The 24,548-nt window shown below is 39.2% G+C and overlaps 1 protein-coding gene across 5 annotated transcripts in view; it reads right to left on the bottom strand.

Annotated features, from left to right (window-relative positions):
• Nucleotides 1–24,548, bottom strand: part of TBC1D15 (TBC1 domain family member 15) — an 87,162-nt gene that overhangs the window by 43,836 nt on the left and 18,778 nt on the right. For all 5 annotated transcript variants that reach the window (XM_050749275.1, XM_050749276.1, XM_050749273.1 and 2 more), the window contains exons 2-3: nucleotides 3,457–3,555; nucleotides 2,632–2,706 (exon numbers count right to left, since the gene is read on the bottom strand). In XM_050749275.1, coding sequence (XP_050605232.1) covers nucleotides 2,632–2,706; nucleotides 3,457–3,555 — 174 coding nt within the window. The remainder of the gene's footprint in view (nucleotides 1–2,631; nucleotides 2,707–3,456; nucleotides 3,556–24,548) is intronic.

Genomic DNA, 24,548 nt, shown 5'->3' with positions numbered 1-24,548 from the left:
ATATATTACAACCACAAAGAACAGAATGCTAATGTTATTCCTTTAAAAGGGGACATGAGGACACTCAGAACAAGAAAGATGTTAGTAATAAAATTATAGCAAAAATGAAGAGTGAATTTCCTAGAAAACAGTACAGACGGAAGGAAAGGAAGGGAAAGGAAAGGAAAGGAAAGGGAAAGGGAAAGGGGAAAGGGGAAAGGGGAGGGGAAAGGAAAGGAAAGGGGAAAGGAGGGGAAAGGGGGGAGGGAGGGGGAAAGGGAAAGGGAAAGGGGGGAAAGGGAAAGGGAAAGGGAAAGGGAAAGGGAAGGGAAGGGAAGGAAGGAAGGAAGGAAGGAAGGGAGGGGATTTTAAAATTACAGGACCAATCCAGAAAGTGTAAAGAGTTCCAGAAAGAAAGAAAACAGAAAATGAAGAAGAAATCATCACTAAAATAAATCAAAAATATTTCCCAGAAATAAAAAAAAAGACAGAAGTTTCCATATTAAAAGAGCTCATCAAGTACCCAGCACAATGTATTAAAAAAACAAATCCACAAAGGCACATAACCAGAACATAAAACTAGAAACAAAAAGGACAATAATTAAAAGCTTCTAGAGAGATTTCAAAACAAAAACAAAAAACACGTAACATGGAATCAGGAATTAGAATGCATTAGACTTAACATCAATGACAGAAAGTAGAAAACCTGGGGCAAAACTTCAAAATCAGCCAGGCGCAGTGGCTCACGTCTGTAATTTCAGCACTTTGGGAGGCTGAGGTGGGCAGATCACTTGAGGTCAGGGATTCGAGATCAGCCTGGCCAACATGGTAAAACCTTGCCTCTACTAAAAATACAAAACTTAGCTGGGCATGGTGGCAGGAACCTGTAATCCCAGCTACTTGGGAGGCTGAGGCATGAGAACTGCTTGAACCTGGAAGGTAGAGGTTGCAGTGAGCTGAGATCATACCACTGCACTCCAGCCTGGGCGACAGAGCGAGATTCCGTCTCAAAAAAATAATAGTAAATATAAATAAATAAATAAATAAATAAATAAATAAATAAATAAGCAAAAGATTTAGAACAGGCATTTCTCCAAAGAAGATACAGTTGACCCTCCATAACCATGGGTTCTGCATCTGTGGATTCAACAAATGGAATCTAAAATACTCAGGAAAAAAGAATTCCACAAAGTTCCAAAAGGTAACACTCAAATTTGCTGTGCACCAAGTACTATGCTACATCGAATGGAACCAATACCCCACAGATACCAGAGGACAGCTGTATACACCACGTGGCCAAAAATCCCATGAAAAGATGTTCAACATCATTAGTCATTCGGAAAATATAAATTAAAACCACAACGACATACAACTTCAGTTATGGTTTGAATTGTGCTGCCCCCTCTCAAAAAGATAAATTAACGTCCTAACTCCCATTACCTCAGAATGTGACTCTATTTATTAGGTTGGTGCAAAAGTAACTGCGGTCTTTGCCATTAAAGCAATGTCAAAGACCTCAATTACCTTTGCATCAACCTAATGGAAATAGGGTCTTAACACAAGTAATCAAGTTAAAATGAGATTATCAGGATGGGCCCTAATCCAATATGACTAATGTCCTTATAAAAAGGGGATAAACACAGAGATAGACATGAACAGATGGAAGATGATGTGAAAACACACAGAGGACACAATCTACAAACCAAGGAATGTCTGATGCTACTATAAATTAGCAGACAGACAACAAACAGATTCTCCCTAACAGCCCTCAGAAGAAACCCATCCTGCTAATACCCTGATTGCTGACTTCTAGTCTCCAGAACTGAGAGACAATAAATTAAGACTGCTGTAAGTCACCCAGTTTGTGGTGACTTGTTTACAGTAGCCCTAGGAAACAAACAGAAATTCATATCCACTAGGTTTACTAAAATTAAAAGGATAATAACAAGTGTTGATGAGGATATAGAGAAATTGAAATCCTCATATATGGCTGGATTAGAAAATCATGCAGCCACTCTGAAAAAGTCTGGCAGTTCCCCCAAATGTTAAACACAGAATTATGGAATATATCTACTCCTAGGTATATACTCAAGAGAAATAAAAACATGTTCACACAAAAACCTGCAAATGAATGCTCACAGCAGTATTATATTAGCCGCAAAGTGAAAACAACCCAAATGTTCATCAATTAATGAATAAAATTGTGATATATACACTATCACACAATACAACTGTATACACAATATTATTCATCAAAAACAAAAGGACCATATATGCTATATAACATGAATGAACCTTGAAAACCTTATGCAAATTGAAAGAAGCCAGTCAAAAAAAATTACATTATTACATGACTCCATTTATATGAAATGTCTAGAATAGGCAAATCCTTAGAGACAGAAAGTAGATTATTGATTGCCAGTGACTGAAAGTAGGTGAAATGAGGGGTAACTGCTGATAGAGTTCTGCAGGGTGATGAAGATGTTCTAAAATTAGATACTGGTGGATGGCTGCACAACTTTGTAAATATACTAAAAACCACTGAATTGTATGCTTTAAAAGGATGCATTTTATGGTATGTGAATTATATATCGATAATACTGTTATTTTCTAAATGGCATTCCCTTAGTCACACATTTTTTTCTTAAATACCTTTCTAGCATAGAGAATACTAGAGGAATCTAATGCATCATCCAACGGTCTCCAGTCCACTATTACTTCAGCATCCTAGAGAAAGAAATTATGAACTATATTTAATATTCAGCAATATGTTATTCTTAATTATTCCCTGAACCCAAAATAAAATTTCAGCCTCTTAAGTATTTACATTTCAAATATGCTAATATCATATGTAAACCAAAAATGTTACATACATTTTTCAAATTCTGCCTATTTTTCATTATGAAAAATTTATATTACTGCAACTTCTACATAAGTTTTAGAATATTCCATGTCATTTTACCTAAAGTACAGTCTCTGAGTCATGATGGTTTGACTCAGGAGTTTTTTGTAACAGGATGGTGTAAAAGCAATGCACATGCAGTAGAAATCATACTTCAAGTAACCAAAGAAACATTGTTTTTCACTTTCAGCACAATATTCAATATATTACATGAGAAAATCAACACTTGATTATAAAACAGGCTTTATGTTAGATAATTTTGCCCAAACGTAGGCTAATGTAAGTGTTCTGAGCACGTTTAAGGAAATTAAACTATGATGTCCAGTAAGTTAGGTATATTAAATGCATTTTTGATAAATAATATTTGCAATTTTGATGGGTTTATCAAGACATAACCCCATCATAACTCAAGGAGCATGTGTTTGACTACTACATCATATCCATGTTAAATTTACAATTACTGTTCAATTACATAATTGTATCTTACACATGAAATTCAAACTTTCTGATAATTCTCCAAAGATGAATCACCACTATAAACTATTATTAAATAAAATCACTTACTAGAAACTTACCTTTTCCAAAACACGTAATATTCCTGAAATCAAGCTGTCTTGGTCATTGGTCTTTCCACAAGATGAGTGAATATATACTCCTTCCTGTTCATATATAATCTAAAACAGCAAAAATAAAGTTAATCATATAATTTCTATTGAGTACTATTTTAACATTTGTTAAAAATATTAAGATATATTTTCTTATCATACTTGGCCAAGTTTCTGATTATTTCATATATAAATGTATTATTTAAAAAAATACCTCTCAGACTTAAGAGCACTTCAATCAAGCAAACATAAACTGGAATGAATTCTGCTTTGTTAATGCATGAAGTTTATCAGATTCGTGATAATCACAATCTTGATCTTCTACTTAAAGATGTCAGACTAATTGCAACAAGTCTCAATATTTAAAATCCACTTAAAATTTATATTTTTCGCCAGATGCAGTGGCACATGCCAGTAGTCCTAGCTACTTGGGGGGCTGGGCTCGAGCCCAAAAGTTCAAGGTTGTAGGGTGCTATGCACCTGTGAATGGCCACTGCACTCCACACTGGACAATACTGCAATAACTCATCTCTCTAAAAAAACAAAAAAATATTTTTTTTTCACGAGCATTAAGGAAAATACTGAGCTAGAATTGAAAATGCCCTTGAAAATATCTAAGAATAAGAACAAATGAAACACAATGAGGAATCAATCCTTTCTAACTATTCCCATAATAGCACATTTTTACTGTAAGATCATTTTGGTGTGTTTTTGAAACACCATGGCATAGAAATTCGGGAAATAATACAGGAATTTTAAAGAGTAGTAATGAGAACACAACTAAAGAGAGTAGTGATGGAGACTCCTAGAAATGACTAAACTAATTCAATTTCACAATATTAACTGAGTGCTTCTATATGTAAAAAGCACATAAAAGACAAAGTACATGAAGATGATAAAGACATAATCCTTGAATAAATTCCTATGGGAATATAGGGGAGACTTAAGTTAACTCCTAAGTTTAAACATTTAAAGTGAAGCCTCATTTTTCATAGACATAATGTTATAAATTAAGATTCCATTCTTGAGACCCATTTCAAACCATTTAAAATTTTTTTTAATTATGAAAATAAGTAAAAGAAAAACAGTCACTTCTAGACCTAAGTACTTTTGACATATGTAAGTCTGGTCAATAGAGTTTATTATTCTATATCTGTAGACCTTTTATTAATATTAGTCTTCAGAATATCATGGGCCAGCAATGCAAGACAAGCACCATCAGTCTATCACTCCTTCATTCATAACTGTAAATGGGCATGTATCCTCCTGTTTTTAGCTAACATTTACAGGACACTTATATACTAGGAACTCCATATGTTGTAACTTAATCCTTACAACCACCCTAAACCATAGATTATATAACTATATTCTACTACACCATGGGGATGAGGAGCCCATTTGTGTGAATAAGAAAACTGAAAGTGGTTAAATAACTGCCCAAGGTAAATGAGGCAAATAATAACAGGTGGTGATGAAATTGAAACCCAGGTAGTCTGACAACAGAAAACTGTGCTCTTAGCCACTACAATATAAAGGTTCCACATTACTTTTACTGCCTCTCTCTCGGGTTTGTTACGTTAATCAACTGTGATATGGACTTGTGTCAGGAAAGAGTCTTTTAAGTAATTAAGATCACCAAGAAAGTTTTGATTTCAAAAACCTAAGTAAGATGGTCTTTACTGAAATAGTTGTTAAGCATCAGACCAGCATGTAAACAGAAGCTTACATGGGGATAGGATGAGCTGAGAAAGGGTGAGAAACAATTCTGTATTGTCTGTGAAGATGAGAAATTTTAAAGCCTATAAATATATGCACAAAAATATGCATAAGAATATTCACAGCAGTATTATTTATAATTTTAGAGTAAGGAGAAGGAGGAGGAGAAGGGGAGGAGGAAAGGAAGGGTATGCATCTAAACATCCACGAATAGGAAAATTATCAAATATATCCTGGGATATCTATTCTATGGGGGATACTATTCAGGAGTTAGGATGAGGCAGATTAAATGGATGAGCAAACAGACAATGCACACAGAAAAATCATCGTGTATATATAGTATGCTGACATTTACACTTTCATAAAGTTTCTATCTGTGTGAAATATACAGAACAAATTCTGGGAGGATACTTTAAGCTGTTAACAAAGATTACTTCGGGAGAATAGGATGAGGAAAGGTTGAAGGAGGAACTGTTAACTTTCTATGTTGATGCGCCTCTGACTTATTTGAATATTTCAAAGTGAAAATATAGTCATATATTTAAAAATAATTTTAAAGAGTAACATGAAAAAAGGAAAGTCCAGAAGTATAAACTAAATTTTCTAGATTTCAGTCTATTAATTTATAAAACAGGAGGGTGAACCAGATAATCATACCTAGGAACACAAAAAAATATGAAAAGGTTATGGAAAAGAAATCCCTTAAAATCTCCAATTTTGCAATGTAATTTTATTTAGTCTGCATGCTGTACATTAGATCTCTAGACTTGTTCATTATATGCATCTATTTTCTATCCTTTGACCTATATCTCTCCATTTCCTAGCAACCCTGACTAGTGGTAACCACTGTTTAATTCTCTGTATTTGAGGTTTTTTGGTTTTTTTTTTTTTTTTTTTTTGAGACAGTTTTGCTCCGCCGCCCAGGCTGGGGTGCAGTGACACAGTATCAGCTCACTGCAACCTCTGCCTCCCAGGTTCAAGTGATTCTTCTGCCTCAGCCTCCTGAGTAGCTGGGATTACAAGCACGCACCACCATGCCTAATTTTTGTGTTTTTAGTAGAGATGGGGTTTCACCATGTTAGCCAAGCTGGTCTCGAACTCCTGACCTCAGGTAATCTGCCCGCCTTGGCCTCCCAAAGTGCTCGGATTACAGGTGTGAGCCGCTGCGCCCAGCCCTGAGTTTTTTTTTTTTTTATTAAGCATATTCCACATATAAGTGAAATCCCACAATTATTTTTCCTTCCGTATCTGCTTATTTCACGTAGCATAATGCTATCCTCCAGTTAAATAAGATTTCAGCTGCTGTTGTCACAAAAAACTATGTGAGATGACAAATATGTTAATCTAATTCACTACAGTAACCATTTTACTATCTATATGTATCCCATAATAGGTTGTAAACCTTAAATGTACATAATAAAATTTATTTTTAAAAAAGATATTGAGAAAAATATTCTTAAGCTTTTGTGACACATGGATCAGAGACTCAGAAATAACACTTTAGCATATTTTCACATAAGACTCAGCTAGTAGAATAGTTGGACACTTCCTAATTCTCATAGTGGAAAAAGAGACACTCATTTGGCAAGAAAAGCTTGCTATCATTAACAATGCAATCTAAAGTTCTATGATACCATTAACACTAAAGAAATTCTGGAACCTTAATGAGGTGAACGCTATACAACCAAATAAAACATTTTACCTTATTTAGGCACATTAAGCAACTCTTCCTATTACATTTGTTGGGTAAGTGTTGCCTACTTTTTTTCACTTAAGAAAAAGTTGAGTTTCCTAAGTAGTTCAGCTGGGAAAATAATTAAAGTGACAGACACCTTACAAAAAAGTCAAAGCTGGCCGGGCGCGGTGGCTCACACCTGTAATCCCAGCACTTTGGGAGGCCAAGGTGGGCGGATCATGAGGTCAGGAGATTGAGACCATCCTGGTTAACACGGTGAAACCCCGTCTCTACTGAAAAATAGAAAAAATTAGCCAGGTGTGGTGGCGGGCACCTGTAGTCCCAGCTATTCGGGAGGCTGAGGCAGGAGAACGGCATGAACCCGGGAGACGGAGCTTGCAGTGAGCCGAGATCGTGCCACTGCACTCCAGCCTGGGCAACAGAGCAAAACTCCGTCTCAAAAAAAAAAAAAAAAAAGTCAAAGCTGCACTCATTCTGTATTCTGTGTTCCTCAACTCTTCAGCCCCTTTTGAGGAACAGATTATACATCCCAAAACTCCAAATTTCACACCACATTTATACTGTCTTCAGAAAGCAGTCATGTTTAGCTTTCTAATTTTCAAGGGTGTGATGTTAACTGATACAAAGTAATAGTTCTGCCAGAAATGGCAGATTAATAAAATTAATAAATTTATTAATTTGTAATAGCTACTAAATCTTACAAAGTATTATATTTTATAAGACTTAAGGGCACAGGAAAAAAACAGTTGCATTGGTACATAATTTACTTCAAATATAAAATAACTTAGTAATAACTGTTTTAACTTAAACATAGTTTGAGCAACCCTAATTCAAAAATATTAAATCTGAAATGCTCCAAAATTTGTGCACCAGCTTCAACGAAGCTCAAATGAAATGGACCTTGGAACACTTCCTCGGCTGGGTACGGTGGCTCAGGCCTGTAATCCCAGCACTTTGAAAGGCCAAAATGAAAGGACTGCTTGAACCCAGGAGTTCGAGACAAGCCTGGGCAACAAAGTAAGATCCTGTCTCTAAAAAATAAATAATTTTTTTTTAAATGAACACTTTGTGGATTTCAGGTATTTACAGTGGGGATGCTCAACAAGTATACTGCAAATATTCCAAAATCCAAAACACTTTTGGGTCCCCAGTATTTTGAATAAGGGATAATCAACCTGTAGCACCTTGTTTCTAAAGTACCCTAATCTCACATAAATCCTCACAGCCACCCAGAATAAGTCAAAACCGATATTGTTATCCACATCTCTATTTTATGAAAAGAAAAAATTGAGGAAAGAGCCGTCAGGAAATCTGTAATCCAGTCTTTCCTTGGATGAATATATGGTCTTCAGTAAAGTCACCAATTACAGATTTGCTGAAACATTCATCCATTAAATCATAACTGTTACTGCCTAAAAAAACTACCAGAAAATTTCCACATGGCTTCCCTAGAGGACAACAGTTCCTGAAATGGCTTAAATGCAGAAAACAATGCTGCTTCAGAACTAAAAACCAATTTTTAAATGTCTAAATTTATAAACCAATGCAGGAGCATGTGGCCTTTAAACAAAAACCCTTACTCTCATCTGAACTCCTAAATATTCTACACAAGAAGCTTAACCCTTTTCAATGTCATCTTGGTTTAAATCATTCATTGAATATTGTAGTCCTTCAATCTATTTTTTAAGGGTGTGATCTTATTTTTTATTCATATGACATATCTGTTCATCACCCCGATCTCTAAGCACATGTGTTTATTAAAATACAAAAATCACAACTCTCAAATACCAACTATTTTAAATAGCCCCAAACACAAAAACAGAAGTCCAGAGACTGATGTCAGCAAGATGGTCGTCTAGAAGGCCCTAGTGCTCATCTCTCCCCAACCCCCAACAAGCAACCAAAACAATGAACCAACAACTACATTTTAACAAAAATAACTGAGGAGGCATGCCAGGCGCAGTAGCTCACGCCTGTAATCCCAGCACTTTGAGAGGTCGAGGCAGGAGGATTGGTTGAGCCTAGGAGTTCAAAACTAGCCTGGGCAACACAGCAAGACTCTGTCTCTAAAAATAAAAATAAGTAATAACTGAGGGAGAGCACTAGAGTACATCAGAGGAATAACAGAAACCCTTGTGAGCACACAGAAACTCAGGATGGCCACAGAGAAAGAAGGAAATATTGGGATCTCATCACTCCATCCCAGAGTTGAGATCATCTGGGAACCAGGAGGAGTTTCTTCCTAAGCAAGGATGTAAACAAGAGAATACCAGCAGCCTCCACCAACAACTTGGACACCTACAGACCTCACCAGTGGGGTCCCTGCAGTTCTCACAGGCACTAACACCAGCTGAGGGAGCTACCTGGAGTCCAAATAGCTGTGCTCCCCCAAGAAAGAAGATATTGTGTCCACCCTTGTGGCGCAAAAGACTACTGCACTATGCCACCTTGGAACTGGAACTGTGGCAGAATGTGTATTTCTCTGGGGGAAAGTAGCCACAGATTCCCTTCATCACTGAGACTAAGCCACCACCGAACCACCCCAGTCCACTGGCCCATCCCCAAGACAACTGTGAACAGTTGGTACACCCTTGCCTGTGAGGCCAAGTGGAAACAGAGTCAGTCCACCTACACTTGCCCTCACACCCTCAGGCCACAGCTAAAAGTGGCATCTTGCCCTCTGGGAAAACAGGACTTTGGCCACTCAGAGCAGTCCCATATCCCCAGTTCCCAAGTTGAAACAGTGCCTTGGCCACCCAGAGGAGTCACACACTCCAGTACCCAAGCTGAAGTGGCACCCTCCATCGCAGGGAAATGTGCCTGAGCTGCACAGAACAGTCACGCCCCACCAGGCCAAAGCCGGAAGCGCATATCACTCCCTGGGAAATTGGTGCCCTGCCTGAGCTGAGCAGCTACACATCCTCAGGCTGAGGTACCCCATATCCGAGACAAACACCTATGGCTGACCTAGATAGCCCACCCTACAGGGCAAACAACTCTAGTACCTTGCTTCTCTGGAACTGGATTAGCCCTCCAGCGTCTAAGCTGTTGAGATACTCCTCTCCCTGGGGAATAAAGTCATCACTGTGCTATTCCCTACCTCCTCTCCTGGGGCCCAAATCACAGCTGTGTTCTGCCATTCTGGGGTATTTGCTGCTACTGCACCCGGATTCACAGAGTCTGAATACTGCCAAGCCCCACCATCCCAAGGTCTAGAGTCACTACTACCCAGGACCTCATCCCCTGAGATCCAAGTGAGATTTCAAGTGAGCTCCAAATGAGAACCCTACTGGCTCAAATTCCTGAATTGTAGCCACACCCTGCTTCCCAGGCTGAAACCTTCAAAGTACCTCCTCTTCCCAGGAGTCAGGCCAGTGTTGTGCCCTGCCCTCCAGGAAGAGAATCACAGCTACAACCCATAATCCCCCTGGCCCGGGCTGCTAGAGGGTGCCTCAGTGTCATAGATCCTGACTCTGTGGGCAACCTATATCCAACACAGCCAGAGCAAGCAAACCTGCACCCCAAGACCCAGATGACAAAACAGGTTTATGAGATGCGGAGCCTAGACATTGAAACTCACAGCTGCTCCAAGCACCTACACATAGAATACAGTGCCACTGCAGCTGCTTATGGGCCATGACAAATCTGACACCAAAAAGGTCTTAGACACCCTCAGCTAAGTCTCCTGTTGTGAGGAAAATGAGACGAGGAGGACCCCAAAAGCCCTCGACAGCAAGAACATTACCACAGCTGCCACAAACTTCTACAACCTATGCCACTGAGGTGCCACAATTATTGCTGATACTGAAAGCAGCTAAAGAAGTTACATGGATACTACACCACTGCACCTATTTGGAAAAAATCACTACACCCTTCTCAACCAATAAAATAAAACTCAACTGCAGGTGGGCCAGGCACGGTGGCTCATGCCTGTAATCCCAGCAGTTTGGGAGGCCAAGGCAGGTGGAGCATAAGGTCAGGAGTTAAAGACCAGCCTGGCCAAGATGGTGAAACCCCGTCTCTACTAAAAATACAAAACTTAGGCAGGCATGGTGGTGAGCGCCTGTAATCCCAGCCACTCGGGAGGCTGAGGCAGAGGACTGCTTGAACCCAGGAGGCAGAGATTGCAGTCGGCCGAGATCACGCCATTGCACTCCAGCCTGGGCAACAGAGTGAGACTCCGTCTCAAACAAAACAAAACAAAACAGAAAAACAAGAAAACACTCAACTGCAGGTGAAAGTTATTTTCTATAAAAGCCACTCTACAGAGTTTAGAAAAGGGAATCGTTTCACTAGATGCGAGGACATCAACAGAGGCACGCATGAAACAAAAACAAAAAGCAGCCAGGTGCAGTAGCTCACACCTGTAACCCCAGCACTTTGGGAGGCTGAGGCGGGCAGATCATGAGGTCAAGAGATCAAGACCATCCTGGTCAACATGGTGAAACCCCATCTCTACTAAAAATACAAAAATTAGCTGGGCATGGTGGCGCACGCCTGTAGTCCCAGCTACTCGGGAGGCTGAGGCAGGAAGATAGCTTGAACCCGGGAGGTAAAGGTTGCAGTGAGCTGAGATGGTGTTATTGCACTTCAGCCTGGGCAACAGAGTGAAATTCCGTCTCAAAAAAAAAAAAAAAAAAGGCAGGGAAATAGGAAACCACCAAAGGAACATACAATTCTCTAGTAGCAGACCCCAGTGAAAAAGAAATCAACAAAAGGAATTCAAAATAATAACCTTAAGGAAACACAATGAAATACAAAAAAAATACAGATAATTCAATAAAACCAGAAAAATAATTCATTATATGAATGACAAATTCCATAAAGAAATAGAATAAAAAAGAGCCAAAGAGAAATTCTGCAGCTGAGGAATTCAATGATAAAATTAAAAAATACAATGGAGAGCTTCAATAGCAGACCTGATCAAGCAAAAGAAATCTCTGAATTTAAAAATAAGTAGTCAAACATTACCCATTCAGTGGGGAAAAAAAAAAAAGGACTGACAAAAGCCTATAAGCCTTATGGGACACCATTAAGCAAGCAAATATTCCTATTATGGCACTTTCAAAGGGATAAGAGACAAGAAAAGGTGTAGAAAACCTATTTAATAAAATAACCGAAAACTTCCCAAGTGTGGAGAGAGAGATAAAAATCATCCAGATTCAAAAACCTCACAAGTCCTCAAATAGATTCAACCTAAAAAGGTCTTCCCTAAGGTACATTATAGTCCAGCTGTCAAAAGAGAAGTCTAAAAACAGCAGAAAAAAAAGTCAAGAAGTCACATATAAGGAAGTCCCTGTTAGATTAAAAGCAGATTTCTTCCTTTTTTTTTTTTTTTTTTTTTTTTTTTTTGAGATGGAGTCTCACTCTCTTACCCAGGCTGGAGTACAGTGGCACGATCTTGGCTCACTGCAAGCTCAGCCTCTCAATTTCACAGCATTCTCCTGCCTCAGCCTCCCGAGTAGCTGGGACTACAGGCGCCTGCCACTACGCCTGGCTAATTTTTTGTATTTTTAGTAGAAACAGTGTTTCACCATGTTAGCCAGGATGGTCTTGATCTCCTGACCTCATGATCCACCCGCCTTGGCCTCCCAAAGTGCTGGGATTATAGGCATAAGCCACCGCACCCGGCCTAAAAGTAGATTTTTCCTTAGAAACCTTACAGGCCAGGACAGTATGGGATGACATATTCAATGTGATGAAAGAAAAATACTTCTAGCCAAGAATACTGTATCCAGCAAAGCTGTCTTTCAGAAATCAGGGAGAAATAAAAGTCTTCTCCAGACAAGTGAAAACTGAGGGAATTTATCACTACTAGACTGGCCTTACAAGAACTGCTCAAAGGAGTCCTATATCTGGAAGGAAAAAAAGATGAAAATTACTATAATGAAACCATACAAAAGTATAAAATTCATTGCTAGAGCAGATACACAAAGGATAAAGCAAACAGAATCAAACCTTACCATTACAGAAAACCACCAAACTTCAATGATAAACTATGAGAGCAAAAAAGGAAGACAGGATATACAAAACAACCAGAAACAATTAACAAAATGAGAGGAAAAAATCCTCACCTATCAATAACAACCTTGAATGTAAACAAATTGCCCACATAAAAGATATAGACTTGATAAATGGAATTTTTTTAATGACTCAACTATATGCTGCCAACGGGAAACTCACTTCATCTGTAAAGACACATACAGACTGAAACCAAAAGCGAGCAGGAGTAGCTTTATGTGTATCAGATGAAACAGACTTAAAAATCAAAAACTGTAAAAAGAGACAAGGTTATTATATAATGAAAAAGGGATCAATTCAGCAAGAGGATATAACAACTGCAAATATATATGCACTCAACACCAAAGCACCCAGATACATAAAGCAAAATACTAGCTCTAAAGGGAGAGCTATACTCCAATACATAACAGCTGGGGACTTCAACATCCCACTCTCAGCAATGGACAGATCATCTAGACAGAAAATCAACAAGAAAAAAAAAATGGATTTAAGCTGCACTTTAGACCAAATGAACCTAACAGACATTTTAAAACATTTTATCCAACAGCTGCATAATAAACATTCTTTTCATCAATACATGACCAATACCCTAGGACAGAACATGTTAGGCAGTAAACAAACAAATCTAAACAAGGTAAAAAGAACGGAAATCATATGAAGTATCTTTTCTGACCCTAATGGAATAAAACTAGAAATGAGAAACAAGAACTTGCAAATTTGTACAAATACATGAAAATTAAACATGTTTCTGAATGACCAATGGGTCAAAGAAGAAATTAGTAAATTTCTTAAACTTCTTGAAACAAACAAAAATAGAAACACAACAGTAACAAACCAAACACAAATGAATAGAAGAAAAGAAACAATAAAGATCAGAATAGAAATAAAATTGAGACCAAAAAAGAAAAAATTAACAAAGTTAATTTATTTGTAAAGGCAGACAAAACTGACAAACCATTAGTTAGACAAAGCAAGAAAAAAGTGAGAAGACCCAAATAAAATCAGAAATTTAAAAACTATACATTAAAACATACCACAGAAATACAAAGGATCACTAGAGAGACTAGTACAACCAACCATACTCCAACAAACTGAAGTATGGATAAAGTCCTGGACACACTTATCAAGATTGAATCAAGAAGAAACCAAAAACCTGAACAAAACAATTACAGTAAGTGTGAATCAGTAATGAAAAGTCTCCCATTAAAGAAAAGCCCAAAGCCCAATGGCTTCACTGTGGAATTCTACCAAACATTTGGAGAAGAACAAATGTCAATTCTTCCTAAACTGTTCCAGAAAACTCAAGAGGAAATAATTTTTCCAAACTCATTGTATAAGGCCAGCATTACTCTGATGCCAAAACCAGACAAAGACACAACAAAAAAAGAACACCATAGGCCAACATCCCTGATGAACACAGTTGCAAAAATTCTCAACAAAATACTAATAAGCAGAATCCAGTAGCACATTAAAAAGATCACTGACCATGATCAAATGCAATTTATCCCAGGATGCACGGATGGTTCAACATATGCAAATCAATAAATTTGATATATCACATCATTAGAATGAAGGATAAAAATCATATGATCGAGGGGGCGGAGCAAGATGGCCGAATAGGAACAGCTCCAGTCTCCAACTCCCAGCGCGAGCGACACAGAAGACCAGTGATTTCTGCATTTTCAACTGAGGTACTGGGTTCATCTCACTGGGGAGTGCCGGACGATAGGTGGTCAGCTGCTGCAGCCTGACCAGCGAGAGCTGAAGCAGGGCGAGGCATCGCCTCACCTGGGAAGCGCAAGGGGGAAGGGAATCCCTTTTCCTAGCCAGGGGAACTGAGACACACAACACCTGGAAAATCGGGTAACTCCCACCCCAATACTGCGCTTTAAGCAAACAGGCACACCAGGAGATCATATCCCACACCTGGCCGGGAGGGTCCCATACCCACGAAGCCTCCCTCATTACTAGCACAGCAGTCTGCATATCGCCAAGGCAGTAGCGAGGCTGGGGGAGGGGCGCCCGCCATTGCTGAGGCTTAAGTAGGTAAACAAAGCTGCTGGGAAGCTCGAACTGGGTGGAGCTCACGGCAGCTCAAGGAAACCTGCCTGTCTCTGTAGACTCCACCTCTGGGGACAGGGCACAGTAAACAATAACAAAAACAGCAGAAACCTCTGCAGACGCAAACGACTCTGTCTGACAGCTTTGAAGAGAGCAGTGGATCTCCCAACATGGAGGTTGAGATCTGAGAAGGGACAGACTCCCTGCTCAAGTGGGTCCCTGACCCCTGAGTAGCCTAACTGGGAGACATCCCCCACTAGGGGCAGTCTGACACCCCACACCTCACAGGGTGGAGTACACCCGAGAGGAAGCTTCCAAAGCAAGAATCAGACAGGTACACTCGCTGTTCAGCAATATTCTATCTTCTGCAGCCTCTGCTGCTGATACCCAGGCAAACAGGGTCTGGAGTGGACCTCAAGCAATCTCCAACAGACCTACAGCTGAGGGTCCTGACTGTTAGAAGGAAAACTATCAAACAGGAAGGACACCTACACCAAAACCCCATCAGTACATCACCATCATCAAAGACCAGAGGCAGATAAAACCACAAAGATGGGGGAAAAGCAGGGCAGAAAAGCTGGAAATTCAAAAAATAAGAGCGCATCTCCCCCGGCAAAGGAGCGCAGCTCATCGCCAGCAACGGATCAAAGCTGGACGGAGAATGACTTTGACGAGATGAGAGAAGAAGGCTTCAGTCCATCAAACTTCTCAGAGCTAAAGGAGGAATTACGTACCCAGCGCAAAGAAACTAAAAATTTTGAAAAAAAAGTGGAAGAATTGATGGCTAGAGTAATTAATGCAGAGAAGGTCATAAACGAAATGAAAGAGATGAAAACCATGACACGAGAAATACGTGACAAATGCACAAGCTTCAGTAGCCGACTCGATCAACTGGAAGAAAGAGTATCAGCGATTGAGGATCAAATGAATGAAATGAAGCGAGAAGAGAAACCAAAAGAACAAAGAAGAAAAAGAAATGAACAAAGCCTGCAAGAAGTATGGGATTATGTAAAAAGACCAAATCTACGTCTGATTGGGGTGCCTGAAAGTGAGGGGGAAGATGGAACCAAGTTGGAAAACACTCTTCAGGATATCATCCAGGAGAACTTCCCCAACCTAGTAGGGCAGGCCAACATTCAAATCCAGGAAATACAAAGAACGCCACAAAGATACTCCTCGAGAAGAGCAACTCCAAGACACATAATTGCCAGATTCACCAAAGTTGAAATGAAGGAAAAAATCTTAAGGGCAGCCAGAGAGAAAGGTCGGGTTACCCACAAAGGGAAGCCCATCAGACTAACAGCAGATCTCTCGGCAGAAACTCTCCAAGCCAGAAGAGAGTGGGGGCCAATATTCAACATTCTTAAAGAAAAGAATTTTCAACCCAGAATTTCATATCCAGCCAAACTAAGTTTCATAAGTGAAGGAGAAATAAAATCCTTTACAGATAAGCAAATGCTTAGAGATTTTGTCACCACTAGGCCTGCCTTACAAGAGACCCTGAAGGAAGCACTCAACATGGAAAGGAACAACCGGTACCAGCCATTGCAAAAACATGCCAAAATGTAAAGACCATCGAGGCTAGGAAGAAACTGCATCAACTAACGAGCAAAATAACCAGTTAATATCATAATGGCAGGATCAAGTTCACACATAACAATATTAACCTTAAATGTAAATGGACTAAACGCTCCAATTAAAAGACACAGACTGGCAAACTGGATAAAGAGTCACGACCCATCAGTCTGCTGTATTCAGGAGACCCATCTCACACGCAGAGACATACATAGGCTCAAAATAAAGGGATGAAGGAAGATTTACCAAGCAAATGGAGAACAAAAAAAAAGCAGGGGTTGCAATACTAGTCTCTGATAAAACAGACTTTAAACCATCAAAGATCAAAAGAGACAAAGAAGGCCATTACATAATGGTAAAGGGATCAATTCAACAGGAAGCGCTAACTATCCTAAATATATATGCACCAATACAGGAGCACCCAGATTCATAAAGCAAGTCCTTAGAGACTTACAAAGAGACTTAGACTCCCATACAATAATAATGGGAGACTTCAACACTCCACTGTCAACATTAGACAGATCAACGAGACAGAAAGTTAACAAGGATATCCAGGAATTGAACTCATCTCTGCAGCAAGCAGACCTAATAGACATCTATAGAACTCTCCACCCCAAATCAACAGAATATACATTCTTCTCAGCACCACATCGTACTTACTCCAAAACTGACCACGTAATTGGAAGTAAAGCACTCCTCAGCAAATGTACAAGAACAGAAATTATAACAAACTGTCTCTCAGACCACAGTGCAATCAAACTACAACTCAGGACTAAGAAACTCAATCAAAACCGCTCAACTACATGGAAACTGAACAACCTGCTCCTGAATGACTACTGGGTACATAACGAAATGAAGGCAGAAATAAAGATGTTCTTTGAAACCAATGAGAACAAAGATACAACATACCAGAATCTCTGGGACACATTTAAAGCAGTGTGTAGAGGGAAATTTATAGCACTAAATGCCCACGAGAGAAAGCAGGAAAGATCTAAAATTGACACTCTAACATCGCAATTAAAAGAACTAGAGAAGCAAGAGCAAACACATTCGAAAGCTAGCAGAAGGCAAGAAATAACTAAGATCAGAGCAGAACTGAAGGAGATAGAGACACAAAAAACCCTCCAAAAAATCAACGAATCCAGGAGTTGGTTTTTTGAAAAGATCAACAAAATTGACAGACCACTAGCAAGACTAATAAAGAAGAAAAGAGAGAAGAATCAAATCGACACAATTAAAAATGATAAAGGGGATATCACCACCGACCCCACAGAAATACAAACTACCATCATAGAATACTATAAACACCTCTACGCAAATAAACTGGAAAATCTAGAAGAAATGGATAATTTCCTGGACACTTACACTCTTCCAAGACTAAACCAGGAAGAAGTTGAATCCCTGAATAGACCAATAGCAGGCTCTGAAATTGAGGCAATAATTAATAGCCTACCAACCAAAAAAAGTCCAGGACCAGATGGATTCACAGCTGAATTCTACCAGAGGTACAAGGAGGAGTTGGTACCATTCCTTCTGAAACTATTCCAATCAACAGAAAAAGAGGGAATCCTCCCTAACTCATTTTATGAGGCCAACATCATCCTGATACCAAAGCCTGGCAGAGACACAACAAAAAAAGAGAATTTTAGACCAATATCCCTGATAAACATTGATGCAAAAATCCTCAATAAAATACTGGCAAACCGGATTCAGCAACACATCAAAAAGCTTATCCACCATGATCAAGTGGGCTTCATCCCTGGGATGCAAGGCTGGTTCAACATTCGTAAATCAATAAACATAATCCAGCATATAAACAGAACCAAAACAAGAACCACATGATTATCTCAATTGATGCAGAAAAAGGCTTTTGACAAAATTCAACAGCCCTTCATGCTAAAAACGCTCAATAAATTCGGTATTGATGGAACGTACCTCAAAATAATAAGAGCTATTTATGACAAACCCACAGCCAATATCATACTGAATGGGCAAAAACTGGAAAAATTCCCTTTGAAAACTGGCACAAGACAGGGATGCCCTCTCTCACCACTCCTATTCAACATAGTGTTGGAAGTTCTGGCTAGGGCAATTAGGCAAGAGAAAGAAATCAAGGGTATTCAGTTAGGAAAAGAAGTAGTCAAATTGTCCCTCTTTGCAGATGACATGATTGTATATTTAGAAAACCCCATTGTCTCAGCCCAAAATCTCCTTAAGGTGATAAGCAACTTCAGCAAAGTCTCAGGATACAAAATTAATGTGCAAAAATCACAAGCATTCTTATACACCAGTAACAGACAAACACAGAACCAAATCAGGAATGAACTTCCATTCACAATTGCTTCAAAGAGAATAAAATACCTAGGAATCCAACTTACAAGGGATGTAAAGGACCTCTTCAAGGAGAACTACAAACCACTGCTCAGTGAAATAAAAGAGGACACAAACAAATGGAAGAACATACCATGCTCATGGATAGGAAGAATCAATATCGTGAAAATGGCCATACTGCCCAAGGTTATTTATAGATTCAATGCCATCCCCATCAAGCTACCAATGAGTTTCTTCACAGAATTGGAAAAAACTGCTTTAAAGTTCATATGGAACCAAAAAAGAGCCCGCATCTCCAAGACAATCCTAAGTCAAAAGAACAAAGCTGGAGGCATCACGCTACCTGACTTCAAACTATACTACAAGGCTACAGTAACCAAAACAGCATGGTACTGGTACCAAAACAGAGATATAGACCAATGGAACAGAACAGAGTCCTCAGAAATAATACCACACATCTACAGCCATCTGATCTTTGACAAACCTGAGAGAAACAAGAAATGGGGAAAGGATTCCCTATTTAATAAATGGTGCTGGGAAAATTGGCTAGCCATAAGTAGAAAGCTGAAACTGGATCCTTTCCCTTACTCCTTATATGAAAATTAATTCAAGATGGATTAGAGACTTAAATGTTAGACCTAATACCATAAAAATCCTAGAGGAAAACCTAGGTAGTACCATTCAGGACATAGGCATGGGCAAAGTCTTCATGTCTAAAACACCAAAAGCAACGGCAGCAAAAGCCAAAATTGACAAATGGGATCTCATTAAACTAAAGAGCTTCTGCACAGCAAAAGAAACTACCATCAGAGTGAACAGGCAACCTACAGAATGGGAGAAAATTTTTGCAATCTACTCATCTGACAAAGGGCTAATATCCAGAACCTGCAAAGAACTCAAACAAATTTACAAGAAAAAAACAAACAACCCCATCAAAAAGTGGGCAAAGGATATGAACAGACATTTCTCAAAAGAAGACATTCATGCAGCCAACAGACACATGAAAAAATGGTCATCATCACTGGCCATCAGAGAAATGCAAATCAAAACCACAATGAGATAACATCTCACACCAGTTAGAATGGCGATCATTAAAAAGTCAGGAAACAACAGGTGCTGAAGAGCATGTGGAGAAATAGGAACACTTTTACACTGTTGGTGGGATTGTAAACTAGTTCAACCATTATGGAAAACAGTATGGCGATTCCTCAAGGATCTAGAACTAGATGTACCATATGACCCAGCCATCCCATTACTGGGTATATACCCAAAGGATTATAAATTATGCTGCTATAAAGACACATGCACACGTATGTTTATTGCAGCACTATTCACAATAGCAAAGACTTGGAATCAACCCAAATGTCCATCAGTGACAGATTGGATTAAGAAAATGTGGCACATATACACCATGGAATACTATGCAGCCATAAAAAAGGATGAGTTTTTGTCCTTTGTAGGGACATGGATGCAGCTGGAAACCATCATTCTTAGCAAACTATCACAAGAACAGAAAACCAAACACCGCATGTTCTCACTCATAGGTGGGAACTGAACAATGAGATCACTTGGACTCAGGAAGGGGAACATCACACACCGGGGCCTATCCTGGGGAGGGGGTAGTGGGGGAGGGATTGCATTGGGAGTTATACCTGATGTAAATGACGAGTTGATGGGTGCTGACGAGTTGATGGGTGCAGCACACCAACATGGCACAAGTATACATGTGTAACAAACCTGCACGTTATGCACATGTACCCTAGAACTTAAAGTATTATAATAATAAATAAGTTTAAAAAAATCATATGATCATCTCAATAGACAGGAAAAAAAAGCATTTTATAATATTAAACATCCCTCATGATAAAAACTCTAAGCAAGTTGGTAGAAGAAACATACTTGAACACAATGAACTTTACGGCCAACAATATACTTAACAGGGAAAAGTTCAAAGTTTTTCTCTAAGATCTGGTACAAGACAAGGATGGCCACTTTCACCACTTTTAGTCAACACACAGTACTGGAAGTCCTAGCCAGAGCAATTAGACAAGAGAAAAAAAGAAAGGACATCCAAACTGTAAGGAATCCTTGTTTGCAGACATAATCTTACAGAAAACCCTAAAAGCTCTACTGAAAAACTCCTAACACTGATAAACTGATCAATTACATAAAGTTGCAGGACGCGAAATCAATGTACAAAAATCAGTAGCATTTCTATACACCAATAAAGAACTAACAGAAAAAGAAACCAAGAAAGCAATTCCATTTACAATAGCTACAAACAAACAAAAAGGAAATAATGTAGGAATAAATTTAACCAAGATGAAAGAGCTCTACAAGAATAACTACAAACACTGATGAAAACTTAAGGAGGACATAAAATAATGGAAAGGCATCCATGTTCATAGACTAGAAGAATATTGTGAAAATGACCACAATACCAAAAGCAATCTACACATTCAATGCAATCTCTATCAAAATACCAATGACGATCTTCCCAGAAATTGAAAAACAATCCTAAAATTCATATGGAACCACAAAAGATCCCAAATAGCCAAAGCAATCCTAAGCAAAAAGAACAAAGCTGGATGCCTCACACTACCAGACTTCAAAATATACTACAAACCTATAGTAACCAAAACAGCATGGTGCTGACATAAAAAACATACACAGACCAATTAAAGAGAATAAGGAACCCAGAAATAAATTTAGAGCCAACTGATTTTTGACAAAGTCACCAAGAACATTCACTGAGGAAGAAACAGCCTCTTCTATAAATGGTGCTGGGAAAACTAAATATGTATACGCAGAAAAAATGAAACCAGAACCCTATCTCTCACCATATACAAAAATCAACTCAAAATGGATTGAAGGGCTACGCATGGTGGCTCATGCTTGTAATCCCAGCACTTTGGGAGGCCGAGTCAGGCACATCACCTGAGGTTGGGAGTTCAAGACCATCCTGCCAATATGGTGAAACCCCATCTCTACTAAAAATACAAAAAAAAAAAAAAAAAAAAAATCAGCAGGGCATGGTGGCAGGTGCCTGTAATCCCAGCTACTTGGGAGGCTGAGGCAGAAGAATCGCTTGAACCTGGGAAATAGAGGGTGCAGTGAGTTGAGATCGCACCACTGCATTCCAGCCTGGGCAACATAGCGAGACTTCATTTCAAAAAAAAAAAAAAAAGATTGAAGGCTTAAATGTAAGATCCAAAACTATGAAACTACTGTAAGAAAATGCTTCAAAAACTACTAGAGGAAATTATTCAGGGCACTGGTCAGGACAAAGATTTTATAGAGAAGATTGCAAAAGCACTGGAAACAAGAGCAAAAACAGACAAACAGGATTACATCAAAATAACAACTTCTGCATAGCATAGGAAACAAGAGAATGAAGATACAACCTGTAGAATGGGAAAAAATACCTGCAAACTATACATCCAACAAGGGTTCAATATCCAGAAGATACAAGAAAGTAAAAAACCTCAACAGAAAAAAAAAAAAACTCCAATTTAAAAAAGGGTAAATAAGTTAAATAGGTATCTCTCAAAAGATGACATACAGGAAGTTTATATTCAGGGCAACTTGAATCTGTGCTTCCGGACTGCAATCCTCCATCTTGGCACAAATAAACTCTGTTGAGGGAAGACAGGGAACCTGAATGGAGGGACCAGCTGAAGCCATGGCAGAAGAACATAAATTGTGAATATTTCATGGACATTTGTTAGTTCCCCAAATTAATACTTTTTATAATTTCTTACACCTGTCTTTAATGCAGTCTCTGAACATAAATTGGGAAGATTTCATGGACATCTATTACTTCCCCAATCAATACTCTTATAATAAATTTCCTATGCCTGTCTTTAACCTCTTAATCCCATCATCTTTGTAAGCTAAGGATGTATGTCACCTCAGGACCCTGTGATGCTTGCGTTATCTGCACAAATTGTTTGTAAAGCATGTGTGTTTGAACAATATGAAATCTGGGCACCTTGAAAAGAACAGGATAACAGTGATTTTCAGGGAACAAGGGAGATAACTATAAAGTCTGACTGCCTGCAGGGCCAGGCAGAACAGAGTCATATTTCTCTTCTTTCAGAAAGCAAATAGGAGAAATACCACTGAATTCTTTTCTCTTCAAGGAATAACCCTGGGAAAACGAAAGCATTCCCAGGGGGAGGTCTCCAAAATGGCCACTCTGGGAGTGTCTGTCTTATGCAGTTGTAGATAAAGGATGAAATATGCCCTGGTCTCCTGCAGTGCCCTCAGGCTTGCTAGGATTAGGAAATTCCAGCCTGGCGAATTCTAGTCAGACCGGTTGTCTGCTCTCGAACCCTGTTCCTGTTAAGATGTTTATCAATGACAATGTGTGCCCAATGGACATGGACCTTCACCAGTAATTCTTGTTTTGCCCTGAACTTGTGATCTCACTCTGCCCCTCTGCCCTTGTGATATTTTATTGCCTTTGAAGCATGTGATCTCTGTGACTCATTCCCTGTTTGTACACCCCTCCCCTTTTGAAACCCCTAATAAAAACTTGCTGGTTTTGCAGCTCAAGGTGCATCACGGAACCTGCCGACATGCAATGTCACCCCCAGACACCCAGCTGTAAAATTTATTTCTTTTGTACTCTTTCTCTTTATTTCTCAAACCAGCCAACACTTAGGGAAAATAGAAAAGAACCTACGTTGAAATACTGGGGGCTGGTTCCCTCGATAAAACTCTATATCTACATTTAAAAATGACAATGACAAAAAAAACCACACAAATGGCTAACAGGTATATGAAAAAAATGTTCAACATCACTAATTAGCAAGAAAATGCAAATCAAAACCTCAATGAGATACCATCTCATCCCAGAAAGGCTAATTAACTGATGACTAATTATTTGTCATCAAAACAACAACAACAACAAAAATGCTGGTGAGGATATGGAGAAAAGATAACTCTTATACACTGCTGGTGGGAATGTAAATTGGTTCAACCACTACAGAAAACAGTATGAAGGTTCCTCAAAAAACTAAAAACAGTGGCCAGGCGTGATGGCTCACGCTTGTAATCCCAACACTTTGGGAGGCCAAAGAGGGCAGATGGTTTGAACTCAGGAGTTCAAGACCAGCCTGGGCAACATGGTGAAACGTTATCTCTACAAAAATACAAAAATAATTAGCCAGACATGGTGGCACATGCTTGTAGTCCCAGCTGTTCAGGAGGCTGAGGTGAGAGGATTGCCTGAACCCAGAAATTGGGAGGTTGCAGTAAGGCAAGATTACATCACTGCATTCCAGCTTGAGCAACAAAGTGAGACTCTATCTCAAAAAAAAGAAAAAAAAAATTACCATATGATCCAGTAATCCCACTTTTGACTATATATCCAAAAAAAAAGAAAATCAGTACGTCAAAGAAGCACTCCCAAGTTTACTGCTGCACTATTCACAATAGCCAAGATACAGAGTCAATCTAAGAGTCCATCAACAGATGACTGGATAAAGAAAATGTGGTGGCCAGGCACGGTGGCTCACACCTGTAATCCCACCACTTTGGGAGGCCAAAGTGGGCACATCACCTGAGGTAGGGAGTTCGAGACCAGTCTGACCAACAGGGAGAAACCCTGTCTCTACTAAAAATACAAAATTAGCCAGGCGTGGTGGCACATGCCTGT

This window comes from Macaca thibetana, chromosome 11, assembly GCF_024542745.1.
Source record: "Macaca thibetana thibetana isolate TM-01 chromosome 11, ASM2454274v1, whole genome shotgun sequence".
Taxonomy (NCBI): Eukaryota; Metazoa; Chordata; class Mammalia; order Primates; family Cercopithecidae; genus Macaca; species Macaca thibetana.
The sequence above is the reverse complement of the archived record's forward strand: the minus strand, read 5'-3'. Positions and strand labels throughout refer to the sequence as shown.